Source organism: Pelodiscus sinensis, chromosome 1 (genome assembly GCF_049634645.1).
Source record: "Pelodiscus sinensis isolate JC-2024 chromosome 1, ASM4963464v1, whole genome shotgun sequence".
In the NCBI taxonomy this organism is placed as follows: Eukaryota; Metazoa; Chordata; order Testudines; family Trionychidae; genus Pelodiscus; species Pelodiscus sinensis.
Genome location: NC_134711.1, coordinates 146,501,958 through 146,516,374, shown reverse-complemented (window position 1 = coordinate 146,516,374; position 14,417 = coordinate 146,501,958). Strand labels below are relative to the sequence as shown.

The 14,417-nt window shown below is 47.0% G+C and overlaps 2 protein-coding genes across 3 annotated transcripts in view; one reads left to right on the top strand and one right to left on the bottom strand.

The window, feature by feature from the left end:
• The window catches only part of GAP43 (growth associated protein 43), an 87,345-nt gene that overhangs the window by 43,210 nt on the left and 29,718 nt on the right, over nt 1-14,417 (top strand). For both annotated transcript variants that reach the window (XM_075906409.1, XM_006112240.4), the window contains exon 2: nt 8,478-9,096. In XM_075906409.1, coding sequence (XP_075762524.1) covers nt 8,478-9,096 — 619 coding nt within the window. The remainder of the gene's footprint in view (nt 1-8,477; nt 9,097-14,417) is intronic.
• LSAMP (limbic system associated membrane protein) overlaps nt 12,462-14,417 on the bottom strand; it is a 1,540,275-nt gene continuing 1,538,319 nt past the window's right edge. The window contains exon 9 of the mRNA XM_075906364.1: nt 12,462-12,997. The gene's annotated coding sequence lies outside the window, so the exon portion shown is untranslated. The remainder of the gene's footprint in view (nt 12,998-14,417) is intronic.

Here is a 14,417-nt window from a genome sequence, read left to right as displayed (position 1 = left end):
GACCTGCAGTTCATTGAATCCCACTGTCCTTCAAGTCAGAGATTAGGAGGAATGTGTTTGGCTCCCAAGAAGAAAGGAAGATGGAGAGTTGGGAAGGAAAAAGAATGAGTGTGTGTATGAGAGTGATGGGCTTATCCCAAAATGCAGGACAATGTAGCACTTTAAAGACTAACAAGATGGTTTATTAGATGATGAGCTTTCGTGGGCCAGACCCACTTCCTCAGATCAAATAGTGGAAGAAAGTAGTCACAACCATATATACCAAAGGATACAATTTAAAAAAAATGAACAAATATGAAAAGGACAAATCACATTGCAGAACAGAAGGAGGATGCGGGGGGGTGGGAAGGGGGAGGAAGGAAGGTAAGTGTCTGTGAATTGCTGATATTAAAGGTAGGGAGAGTGGGATGTTTGTGAGTTAATGGTATTACAGGTGATAATTGGGCTTATCCCAGTGACTGAAGAATAGGGAGGAAATGAAGGTGCAATGGTTGACTAGACTACACACAAGAAAGACCAAATAAAATCACTCACATTGAAGGAGTGTCCCCAATGGCACCAAGACCTACTTTCCTGTGTGCACCAGTCAAGAGCAGGGCACATGGAAAACTCCTGCAGAGCTTCCCTCAGGAGCCCTCCAAATACCACAGGCAAATAGAGGTCCCTGACCTAACTAGTTGAGTGGCATCCATTCAGATCAGTGAGAGAAATCTCCAGAATATCCCAGTGCAGATGGGAGACAAGAATAAGGAAGATTACTTGCACACTAGGACTGTGTACCTTTGGCAAGGAAAAGGGGATCTGCAGAAGGAGAGGCTAAAATGAGGGGCACGCTCTTCCAGCTAGTAGAAGGGATGGTGATGTCAGCAGCCCCAGTCACTGATTCCTATGGGTGAAGACACTGGCCCATTTAAAGAGTGTTTTCTCTTGTGGCAATAGTAGACAGCTTAATAAACCCAGAACTCCTGGGAAATACACCCTCAATCCAGGGGGCCAATGAAGAAAAGGAAAGAGAGAGTAATGCCTCTGGCTGTATAACAGAGTGGGGGTCTCTGGGGCTGAGAGAGAGGGAAACTGTTCTTTGTAAGCCAGTGTGGGGGAGAGGAGAGACTAGTGGGGGAGGTACAGAGCAGACGCTCCTGGTGTGGGGAAAGGGAGTGCTGGAGGACTTTTCCCTTAATAGGAGTTCTGGGAGCTCCCCCTCTTAGTATCCCACTCCTAGACAGTATCTCTAAAATCCTGTTTTGTCCTTCCTCTGTGGTTCTGGTTCCTCTCTCTGCCTGCTCATCTCACTGCTGGCCAGCCCCTCTCAAACCAGTGACATGGGGCATGCTGGGTCCCAACGTGCCAGTTTAGCACTGCACAGGGGCAATGGATGGGCCCGGAGGCAAGGACAGGGCAGTCAGTCTCCTTGCTATTTCCCACTCGTGATCGCAGTGTCCCACAGTGGAGCTGAGGCAAATCAGTCAGTACTCTTGAAAAATGGAACTGTGTGCTTCCTCATCGCATGCCTCCTTCAGTGATGGGGCATGGGACAGTTAAATGGGGCTGGAAGGTGTGGTGGCCCCATCTCCATCCCTAGCAATAATTTGCATCCTCTACAATTTTTTGGGTAGGAAGGAGTAAATGGTGGTAGTGGCCAAGTCAGATTTACGAGCAGGAAGGGAAACCTTCATGGGGTTAAGGGCCAATGTATTTTGCATATCTGGAACTCTTCCGCTTGCTGGAGAGTGAGACTGCTGGCTCTTTCCAGTTGATCAACACACCTCCTATGTTGGGATAATTCATCTTCTTGCCTCTAGTTCCCCAGCTCTCTGAGAGAGAAATTCTGGCAGGAGCTGCCTGCCTGAAAAGGAAAGCTTATCATGTGAGCCTGGGATGTGTCAGACAGAGGAGATGTGGAACAAGATCATGTCTGTGTACAGAAGACAGACTCTGTGCTGTGTAAATAGAGACAAAGCTGCTTAGCAGTGTGTCCCATAAACAAGTTTCAAAACCCTGCACTCCTTATTCATAGCCAAGTCCCATTGTCTTCAATGACTATCTATCAGTCTGTATTTCTGTCTTTTCCATCACAGTAATGTCTAGGGTTTGAGCCACCATGTACAATACAGAGAACACCTACTCTGTGCAAAGTAAGTATGACAGTGCATAACGTGCACATGTGGTTAGTTTCCACATTGTTTAACTGTCTGCTACTGTAGAGAATTCACTGTGTATGTAAGCATGTGTAAAGCACTTAACGCTGGGGGGCCCTGGTTCCTGATTGGAGCTTCTACACTCTGTCTCTGCATAATACTACTATTAATAATAATAAGCCATGAAAATAGCACTCATGAATGCAGACAGAAAGGCAGATAGATTAGATTTCCCTTTTTACACGGGGGAGTCCTCAGAAACATGTTCATGTCCTGGAAGGCCTGGCTCACCTCTGCATTCTTCCAAAGAGGATAAATTGCATTCCAGGCCATTCACCATGTTTGGGTTATTTCTGACCCAACCTTCATAGCTATGGTATTGTTTGCAATGTGTGTAAAATGCAGTGATGAAGATCCAATGCCCGTTCTCCTGACAGCAGAGGTTTTCCTTGGCCAAAAAGCCCCGGTGGTATATACTATTTGACACATGCACCAGTTAGCAGCTGTGTTCCATCCCAGAAGTAATTGCAGGAGGAAAAAATGTTACGGAAAGGTAACATATAGGTACACAGTTTATATATATATACATATATATATATATATATAAAATATGCACATTGTTATATCTATATAACAATGTAGATGCTATAGAAATGCAACACTTATTGAATGGCTCTAGTGGTATTACAGATCCCAGGAGCTGTGTTTGGATCACTGGATTCCTGAGCTGGAAATGTTTATTATTATTATTATTAACTAGCCAATTAATTAGTTGGGATTTTTGGGTCTCTCCTCCACGTCCGTCTCTCTCTCTCCTCCTCCTCCTCCTCCTCCTCCTCCTGCTGCCTCTCACTCTCTCTTTCTCTTCTCCTCCCCCTCCTGCCTCTCACTCGGGGGACTGCAGAGCCCAAACGACCATTTGGGCTCCGCGCTCCCTGTGCTGCATGGGGAGCGCGGGGCCCAAATGACTGCTTGCGCCACTTGCTCCTGTGTGGCGACCTGGCTGAGCGGTGCAGATGTCAGCCGAGCGCCACAGCGGGAGGTGAAGGGGGGGCGGGGTGGTGACATTCACAGCCAGGGGGTGGGGCCTGGAGCTCCTGTCACGCTGCACGTCACTGCCACCCCCCCCTTCGCCTCCCGCTGTGGCACTCGGCTGACTTCTGCGCCGCTCAGCTGGACCGCAGTGGGGGAGCAAGTAGAGCAAGCGGCCATTTGGGCTCCCCTGCGGCGGCCTGTCTGAGTGGCGCAGAAGTCAGCAGAGTGCCACAGCGGGAGGCGAAGGATGTGACTCAGGCAACAGCGCCTCCCAGTGGCAACAGCCAGCATTTCAGCGTTACAGAGTCACAGACATTGGGCTACTATATATATGATGATTATTATGTATTTATTATTGTTGGATTTCCTCCACAGCTGACTTGAAATCCCTCCCATGCTTTACCTTCTCCTCCTGTCTGCCAAAAGCCTGCCTGTGTAATACCATTTGCAGCTGTGGACTTTTCATATTTGCAAGCCAATCAAGGCTATGGGGAACTGATGTCATCACAGCAGGACTAAGAGTGTGATGTCATCATGACAACAGTTAGCCTTAAGTGCTGGCAAGACAGGCCAGATTGACATCTCTGAAGAATGGAGTTTTCCTTTTACCCACAGGGCAGATACAGCACGGTTGGCAAAAAGGCAAGCCTTGCTGCTAGCCCTCAGTCACTGACCTAGATGAGCAGGCACAAGCCCGCCTGCATAGAAATGCCCCTCCTTCAACCTTGTGGATGGAGTTACTGCACCCAGGACCCAGTATGGGGGACAACTAAGGAACAACAGAGCTGGGAGTGGAGGTCATGAAAACTAGGGATCCAGAGGGGGAGACCAACCAGAGAACCCCAGACAGCAGCAACACAGCAGCAAGTGCCTCAAAGCTGTCTAGGATGCCAGCAGATGCCTCCCAGAGGAAGGAACAAGAGAGGAACGGAAATAGGCTCCACAGTCACAGAGCTCCTCCCTGCCCCTCCTCCTCCTCCTGGTGTTGTAGATGGCCACGTTAGCCAGTGGCAGGAGAAGGTTGATGAGGAGGCCTCGCAACTTCATGAGGCCACAGACAGGGTGTTGCATGTATGAAAAGGTGTGGGAGGAAGTGCAGTGAGACCCGCAACAGGAATTCTAGAGGAGCTGGAATAGGGTCTGCAACCTGGCGCATTCCAGATAGGCATTTGTCGGGGTCTCCCTCACACCGCAAAATGGGCAGGTGTCAAGGATTGAGGTAAACCATGGCAGCCATCATTCAATATCCACAGCTCCCTCTGCAGCTGGCAGAAACTCCCACCACTTGGTATCGGGGCAGGACATGAGGAAGTGAAGCGTGTGGAGGACTAGCGTGTAAAGTTATTCCCTAGGCATGGATTGGAAGCAAAATTACTTGGGTTGAGAAAAGGAAGGGGCTGGGAAGGGAGAACTTGTGGGACTGGTGCCTGATGAAGAAGTCCAGAGAGCTGAGGGTGAGGGGTGTGTGAGGCACATCCTTTTATAGGTCCCACTCCAGGAAAACCTGAGAGGTGGATAAGGCTGCTCCCACCTCCTTGTGAATGCATGGGGGTTGGGGAGAAGTCTGAAGGGTGAAGAACCTCATGCATCTTCTGAGTGCCCAGGGATCCACCCTGCTCCCAAGGCCATAGTCCAGGGGCTCTCTGGGGAGTGAGAGAGGAGATCAGTCTTCATGGCCCATTCAGCCCTTGGCTAGGACAGCTGACAAGGGAGACAATTAATGTAAATACATTAGTGTGGGTCACATATTGTATATAACTGGTTAATAGGGCTGGACAAATATTGGACAAACACATCGCATATGCTACCTTATGTGTGTGTGGTGCAGCGTATTAGAGGGTGCCTGGGTGGTAACAGCCGAGTGGAATAGTGTGAAAGGGGCTCAGTACAGGTTGAACCTCTAAAATCTAGGACTCTGTGGTCCAGCAACATCCATGGTCTGGCAGGACCACGAATATTGTTGGACCAGAGAGTCCTGGCAAGCCAGGTTCAGCACAGCCCTGACTGGCCTAGTAGTGGGGAGCTCCGCCCCAGTGGAGCCAGCACAGTGGAGAACACAGGCCTGGTCAGGGCTGATGGCAAGGAGCACAGCCCCAGCCAGGGCTGGATGTAGTGGGGCCGGCGGCCAGGAGCGCAGTCATGGCTCGGGCTGGTGCAGTGGGAAGCACAGCCTCAGTCGGGGCTGGTGCAGTGCAGGAGGTATTTCTAGCTGGGGCTGGATTCAGGTGGGTGCACAGCCTGGACCGGCATCGTGGGGGTGGAGGCGCAACCCCGGCCGGGTCTGGAGGCAGTGGCCTGTGTGGGGCTGGTGTGGTGGGGGCATGTACCCCAGGCCAGGCATGGCATGGTGGAGGGCTGGAGGCAGCAGCTGGCAGCCCCACCCGAAAACAGAGCCTACAGCTGGGTAGGGAGCCTTGATCGCTCCTCGTCCAGCACACTCCATTGTTAAGGACGATTCAGGTCCTGAGGGTGCCGGACAAGGGAGGTCCGACCTGTACTGCACTCAGGGCCTGTGTAATATGGGGGTAAGGGGACAGAAGTGGGGTGCACATTAATCGCACTTTCCTCTTTGTGTGTCTCTTTTATCCAAGGGTTGATGATTCCATCACTTTCTCTGATGAATGTAGGAGCAGCTGGATGCTAGGGGCTAGATCCTTAACTATGTTGTGGTTATGTTCATTGCAGCTGGCCTTAAGCCACCCTTCTATTCCCCTGATACTGGGGCCGTGCGGGAGTTGGTGGGTTCCTAGTCTTGACACAGCCAGGAGTGGTCACACCCAGAGACATCTCCATCACAAAGGATGGCTGGAACACTGTGTGGTGCCGTTGAGCTTTTTTGTCCCTAGTGTGCCTGCGTGTGGATAAGATGGCTTGATGCCACCTGAGGTTTCTCCCGGGCTGTTTGAGGAAGCTTCAAAACCTCTTTGTGCCCAATGGGAGATATGAGTAGGGCTGAGAGGTATGACCCTAAGTATCTCGTAACACATCTACACGGGCAGCTTTGCTAATGCTCACACTTGTTTGACACTCTAAGCAGCTGGCATCACATGTTGACCAGACTCATAGACTCCATGATCCTGTTGACACCATGTCACCTGGCAGGCTGGTCTTACTACTGAAACTTTGCAGTGCTGTAGCCTCTCTCACACACACGCACGCACGCACGCAAGCCCCACCACGTTCATGTTCAGGGCTAGAGGTGTTTAAGTCTCGGCTTGACAAAGCCCTGGCCGGGTTGATTTAGTTGGAATTGGTCCTGCCTAGAGCAGGGGGCTGGACTTGATGACCTTCTGAGGTCTCGTCCAGTTCTATGATTCTAGGGCTTAGTGCAGTCAGGCCTAACCTTATTCTCACAATGCTCACACTCACATTCTTGTGAGTGGGGTCACCCCAGAGTGTGGGTGCAGTCTGTTCCGACGCCCACTTGTGCATGTTGGTATCCCTACGTTCACCCCCACACACTGGTGTGGGCGTCGTTTGTCTCCGTACTCTCACACACTTTGATGTGGGTGCAGTTACTTCCCTCACTCCCTCTGGCCTGGTTCACAGCTAAAACTTAGGGAGGCAAGGTGGATGAGGCAATATATTTTATAGGACCAAGTGCTTATGGTGAGAGACACGAGCTATGTGTGCTTGGAAAGCTTGTTTCTCTCCCCAGCAGTAGTTGGTCCAGTAAAAGATATTACTCAACACCTATTATCCTGGGACCAGCATGGCTGTCAAACTTAGGTCAGCTTAACTGCATCACTTAGAGCTGTGAAAATTTTCATGTCTGGGGCAATATAGTTAGCTAGACCTAACTCCCATGTGCAGTTGCAGGGTTTCTAGTGTGGTATGCTCTGACACACTGATGTTGCATGGGCAGTCCTCACACTTATCCTCACACATTGATGTGTGCAGGGCGACTCCTCATCCGCTCACTGATATGGATAATAGTAATGTGCTCATCCCTGGGCTCACTGGCACATAGTCACATAGGCGCGGTCACTTCCCACGCTCACTCTCACACATGCATGTGGGTGCAATCAAGTCCGCAAGCTCATTCTCATGCAGTGATGTGTATTTCTGTTGACCTCGCTGGGGTTTGGGTTGTCACACGTAGCTCTCATAGGTGTGGACTTTTCACACCTCTGAATTCTTTCACTAAGTCGACCTAAGCTTTTAAGTGTAGCCCAGGCCCTGATGTTTGAAGACACGTGATGATAGTGTAGAGACCATTGCATTATTAGCTTCCTACTGCTCTTGGACAGCTCTTTTCATAACTATTGGACTGGAATATTAATAGAAAAGTATCCCTTTGTCAATATGTAGTTGAGCTATTACCTACTCAAGTGCTGGTAAATTATCAACAGAAGTTCAGTAAGTATCACAGAGTGAAAGGAGCCATTAAAGGGTAAAGTCTACCCTGGTGCTTGAGACCAGCATGAGGCCTGTATGCCAGTGTATTTGTTCCTAAAACTTCAAAATGGGGATTGCAGGATGAGTGGTGTATGTGGCCCTCTGCTCACAGGGAATTAATAGAGATACCAATTATCTGGTAGCGTTGGATGAATTATCATTATTTATTTAATGTTCTTTTCTCTGAACCTGGCTCTGAAAGCAGATACAGATGAGATTGGGGGCAAGTGAGAGTGATTGTTTTAAATTTTCTGATTTTTTTTCTGTGAAATGATTCAAAATTAAAACAAATCAGTTTGAATCAAACTGAATCTAAACAAAGAAAAAGTGTTTCTTCTCCATTGAAAACCAAAATAAATAAGTAAGCCCTAGAAAAAAGGGGCTTCAAATCAAATCAAGATTATTTTTATTGGTCTTAAACCAGTTCCAAACAACCATTAATTTCAGATCATTCCATCTAATGGGGATACTTTTGGTAAAAAATGTTAAGGGAGATACAATTTATTCACTGGATATTTTCCACAGAAAAGAATGCAACATTTTTGAGCAGCCCCAGCTAGATATCACTGAAGAAAGGACCTCACAGGCCTGAATCCACCAGGTTAAAACAACTTTGTTCAGGGGGCTAGTGTGAAGATGCTAAATTGAAGGACAGGATCTGCCTTGCTATATGAAGTGACTATGCCAAATAACACATACACATGCATATAAACACAGTCTGGTAGTTTTGCCACGCTGCCGCCACATGGTCTATTGTGTGTCTGTCTATTGTGTGCTGGTCTATTGTGTGCTCTACTCACAATGCTCTTTGCCCAGATTAGTGAAAGGCGGATGAGACGCCAATAATGAAATGAGCTTTCACTGAATGTGTAAAATTCTTCATCTGACTCTTTTCCCCCCTTAAAGGTTGAAAAAAATGATGACGTTGACCAAAAGATTGAGCAAGATGGCATCAAACCAGAAGATAAAGCTCATAAGGCAGCCACCAAAATCCAGGCCAGCTTCCGTGGACACATAACAAGAAAAAAGCTCAAGGGGGAGAAGAAGGGAGATGCCCAAGTGGCCAATGCCGAGGCTGCTGAGAAGAAGGATGAGCCCCCTGTTGATGGCGTGGCAGAGAACAAAGAGAGCGATGCTCCTGCTGCCACAGAAGCTGTTCCGTCTGACAGTGCCCAGCCTGCAGAGGGCAGCAAAGATGGCAATGCTCCCTCAGAGGAGAAGCAGGGGGAAGCCACTGCTGATACTGGCTCAGAGCAGCCAGCTCCGAAGGCAGCCACTCCCTCTTCCTCCTCGGAGGAGAAGCCCACTCCCACTGCCACCGAAACGGAAAGTGCCACTAAAGCTTCCACTGATAACTCGCCGTCCTTGAAGGCTGATGAAGCCCAAGACAAAGAGGAGCCTAAACAAGCCGATGTGCCTGCTGCTGTCACCAATGCTGTCACCACCACTGCTGCAGAGGATGCTACTGCCAAGGCAACGGCACAAACGGAGACGGCAGAGAGCAGCCAAACCGAGGAGAAGACAGGTAAGTGGACATCAGGGCAGAGAGATTTCTCTAAATTGACTGTGAAATGCCCCTGGCCTCCTTGTGGTTCCCTGGAGCATCAAACATACGTTAGTAAGCGAGGAAGAAAGGTGGGTAATGCCCTATCCGGTCATGCTTGTGTTTCAGAGATGGGAGATTTTCACAACAGAAACTCCTCTGAGCTTGTGGAAATGTTACATATGGAAGCTTTATGATCTGGGCTATGGCTATAGGTTGAAGAGGGACTCCAGGGAATCTTTTAAGTGTGAAAAGAGTCTGAATCTAGATCTATGGTGAAAACAGACTGAAGAGTTTTTTTTTTTAACCTTTTTATCTTGGGCCTGCCCAGAGACAACCCCCTGAATTCATACCCTCAACTTTGATTCTTCAGGGCCTGATTCTCCACTATTTTTCCCTTTGTACCAGCATTTACACCTCTGCAAAGTGAGGATAAAATGCCGTCGTGGTGTGAACAACCAGAGAATCCTGATTTGGTAGAATTTTATACCCACTCTGCACTCACTTGTCACAGGTGTATCTGATAGCACCAGTCACAATGCAGCAGAGAGTCCCTTTCACTTGTTTGTTATCATCTTCTTTAATAGAGAGGATGAATATGCACCAGCACCATTGTAATGACCAGAGCTAAGTAATGTATTACAGCAGATACTGATTTGATTCATTTTACCTATTTTGTTCACCAGTTGTCAGTGAAATGTTTGCAATTATTCTTGCATCTAATCAGTATTTTAAATTATTTGTAAATTTCTTCAGTAAATATTTCTTGGCCTGTAGATCATTGGAACAGTGGACATTACAATGGAATATACAATTTGCAGTTCGTGCTCTAACACGAATAGATAGCTTAGCTAGCCACAAAGAGTGAGTTGTAAAAGTCACTATTAAATACAGACTTTTTAAAATTAGCTTCAGAATATTTGACTGTTCAAGCACAACATTTGCTTTTATTCACATTTGTTCAATAGTATTGCTAGCAAAACTCAAGCGCTTGAGTATTTTCAGAAAACAAGCACAGAAGGTTTGTGACCACGGTCAAATCAAAATTCCCTTTGGATTGCAATATTTCCTTTGGAATATTAGTAACTAAATCTCCTTTTCCACTATTAGCTTTGCTAATCACAGATGCACACATTTGGGGTATCCTCGGTTCACAGAAGTTAGAGATGGAAAAAAAGCTCCAATAAGACTTTCTGTTTCCCTGATATGGGATTGGTTGCTGCAATATCTTTTTAGGTGTGGCAGAATTCAATTTGTATGTTTTATAATTTTGATGGTGAATCATTTGTAAGTCTTCTTTCAATTTTTATTAATTAATTTTCCCACAACTGTGAACATTTATGTGTGTGGAAGGATCTGATAATTATTTAATGACAATAGATATTAAGATTCAAAAAGTTAAGGCTTTATTACCATTAAAAAACAAATGGTCAATATCACGTATCAAATTATACAAAGTAAATAGCTTTAGTATTTTCTCAATTCTGAAGCAGCATTTTTCTTTTTCTGCCTGTCATATTTTATGGTTATTGATGGAAATATTTTTTTCATCTGTTTGTGTGTACACAGTGAAATAGATTCTAATCCTTCCCAGTCTAAGAATGTTCCATACCATTTTGTCCAGTCTAGCTGCGAAGGGTTTTCACTACAATGGGGCTACTACAATTGAGCTTCCAATGTTTCAGAGATCTCACAGCTAGGAAATGTTCCTTGATATTCAGCCTTCCTTTTCCTTTTCCTACTGTGTCTTGGTACTCCCCTGTGCTCCCCCGCCCCCATCCCCCCCTCCGAAATACCACTTTGCTTTCCTTGGTGTGTATTCCCTTTCTAGACTCATAGTCGGTTACCATGTCCCTCTAGTCATCCTTTAGTTAAGCACTATCCTGCCAACTATCAGCACTGCTCTGATGGCTTAGTCATCTATGAAAGAGCAAGAACCACTAAACATCTGTCCCTTCAGTGCTCTGTCAGTCCAGGGGCCAATCCCTCCAGCTTCTCTCAAAATCTCCTCTTTCAGCTCTGTCAAAAGTTCATCTTTTATTGTTTCTATTGTGGAAGACTAGCACAGAACTATGCAGCATGAAGCTGCCAAAAATAAGTAAATCAAATTGGCTACTAGCCAGTGTTGTTGGTTGGCTCATTGCCATGGCACACTTGGCTGTTACTACTATGAAGAGTAAATGTAGGTCATTCTACATTTGTGTAGTGTTATTCTTCTGGGTAGAATTTTGTTATACTCATCATCACCTGATCTACAGACATGTTCCTGCTAGCAGTGGAGGAGGGCATTTAACTGACATCCTTGGGAGAGCTTTTGTCTCTGCATCTGAGTGAAAGAAAGAAAAAGAGAGACCAAATGAAGAAATAAATGAATTAATCAGTTAGCCAAATTGCATACCCTGTAGGGCTTAAAATGGAAACATTTCTGCAGTGGGCAGGGAGTGGGATAACTCCTCCAGAATGATATTTACTCCACTAGCAGATCCATCATCTCCCAAGAGTTCAGCTCTTGATAGTCTATTAATCTTGCCTTTTAGGTAACTGCTTTAGAAACTGGCTTTAACCAAGCAGTCCTGTATTCAGTATTAATTGGTGCCTTAGGTTCCCTGTTTTTTTAATTATAAATCACTTTCTAAATAATTCTGATGAAGGTTGCTGGGCCTTGAATCAAAGTTGGGGGTGGGGGGTCCACCCAGGATAAACCATGAATGAGACAAAGGGCCAAATTCAGAAGTCAATCTAACTTAGAATCTTAGATACTCTCCTAAAACCCCTCACATCTCTTTCCCTGTGTGTAGCTGTGTGTTGATGTTCCTTGCATCTTCTCCCAACTTCTCAGCTTGTAAGTTAAGATACAGAATGGCCTATTTAAATCTACACTTTCTCACACTCTCCTGTTGGTTGCTTTTCTTGCCGTATTTCTGACTTTTGGCCCATTGAACGCTTTCATATCCAGAGGGATAAAGCCAGGAGGAACGTGTACAGAGTATATACATTACATATTAGTAGAGAAGTCCGCGTGTAAGGCCTAGTTTGTACTATAAAGTTAGGTTAACATAAGTTGCCTTGCAGTCACTTGTACATACACGTGTCGGATTTGTCTCCTGGAGATGTAAGTGCGTGTTACGACGCAGTAAAAAAGCGCTTCCCCAAATGGCATGGAACCATAGTCAACCTACTCGCAGTGCAAATGTAGACAAATGGGTTTTCTGAGTCAGCAAACCTAACAGTCCTCTAGAAGGTGTTCCAAAATGCCCCATTACCTGCAACAGCGACTGCTTTGATCAGTTTTAAACTCTGCTGTCCAAGGGTCACCGACCAGAAGCCATCACTATCTGACCCCCCTTAAAGCTTCCTGCATATTTTTGAAATACCTTTTTCCTGATTTCTATCTTGGTGAGCAAACCAAGTGGCTTACCTATGTTGAATGCCACAGACGTCCAACCAACCATGCTGGCTCCATGCACACCCAGAGGTACTAGATGCTCTCCTGCCTGGACTATGCCAGAAGCACTGGGCCTGTTGGAAGACAAGGCTGGGGCACAACTATGAACCATCTATAGACATACTGAGCAGAAATGAATACAACAGGGATCAGCAGCAGGCATGTTGGTTGGGAATACCACAGAGCCAGGGAACGCAATAGAGCTGGTGCTGCACTGCAGTCCTGCCACTTCTGCAATGAACTGCACGTCATACTTGGCAGAGACTCCACAGGCATCTCACCGAACACTGTGAGACCTCATGAAAGCCCCTGCCCTGAAGACTGAGGAAGAGGGGTTGAAGGGAGACATGGTAGGGATCTCCAGCCATGCGGCAAATCAGGACCTGTGGGAAATTCGGCCGCAGTGTAGCCAGTCCTGCCAAGCGATCACGGGTGAGCCTAAGGAAGGAGAAGGAGACTCAGGTAAGTGTGTGCATGCCTTTTTCCCTACAATGCTGGCATTTAAACGTGGCACCCAGCCCATGCCCAAGTGGCTAAGATAACTAGTACCTACTTTGCATTGTTTTGCTCATATGAGAAGAGGTAATGGTACAATAAAGAAAGGAAGAGTTGTTCATGCCCCTTTTGGGCCAGGCAGCAGGGTGAGGGTGTTCCTGCAGAGCTCTTTGTTTGGGTATACAATAGGGATGTAATAGTGTAGTCAATTAACCAATAAGCAAAAGCTTATAGGTTAATGCTATAAACTACATTCATTTCCTCCCTCCCCCAGCCAGTAAATTTTTTAGCAGTCTGGCCAGCAGCCTGACTCAGTCCTGGCTTGTGATGGGTCCAGGACCTAGCCCTGCTGTGGCTCTGCATTTAAAGTGTTTTAGGAACCAGTTGGGCGGGCAGCTCATGCCGAGTCCGGGAGCTCAGACCTCCCCTGGACAGGGGCTGTTACTTCTGTATTAGAGGCAGCAGCAGGGACAACAGGCTGCTGGTCCACGAGGGGAGCTCGTTTTTTAAACTGGCTCCCCTCATGGACCAGCTCCCACCTGGCACCCAATGCTGCTGCCTCTGATACAGAAGCAGCAGCACAGAGTGGCAGGGGGCCAGAGCACACTGGCTGCTAGCCCCACACCTGGGCACTATAGACTAGTCGAGTAACTGATAAGAATTCATGAAGTTAATCGACTATTTAATTAAACAATATATAACAACCCTAGTATATAGGCATGTCCCTTGCAGCCTCCTGAGAGGTGTCGATTGAATTTGCAGGGAGTCTCTAGGCATGACAGCCTTATTTTTTCCTCCATGATAGGCCACTTTCCCTCCTCACTCAGCAATGAGTTCAGCAGGCACTACTGCAGTGAATAGGCGAGTGGCATACAGACCCAGGCAGCTTTGGAATGCCAGCAGCAGCTGTGCTCTCTGTGCCTTTGTGACTGTGCCTTTGTGACTGTCAGGAGTGAGATACCAGTATCTTGCACCGTTGCCCTACACTTGGGCCCATGGAATAGGGACTGAAATGTTATAGCTTTATGCAACAGAAAATCCTTGCCCACCTCCCTCGCTTGTGGGGGAGAGGTATGCCATGGCAGAGCAGAGAGAGCAGTGATGTGCAGCGGCGCTCCAAAGTTGAAGTGTCAATAAGCATTTTTCATTAAAAGTGTTTACAGGAATAAGAGAAGGGAGATTTGAAATTTGTCTTTCTCTTTCCCATGTGGCTGTGAATCCAATGGTACATCTGTCTGTTTTTGTCAGCAGCTCCTGGCATGAGCAGAAAAAAGAAGAGGACTAGGCAGAACACGTTCAGGAAGACCCTGCAAGCCAGTGTTGCAACAGTCCGTGAAGAAAGGGCCTGGAAGGCCAATATGAT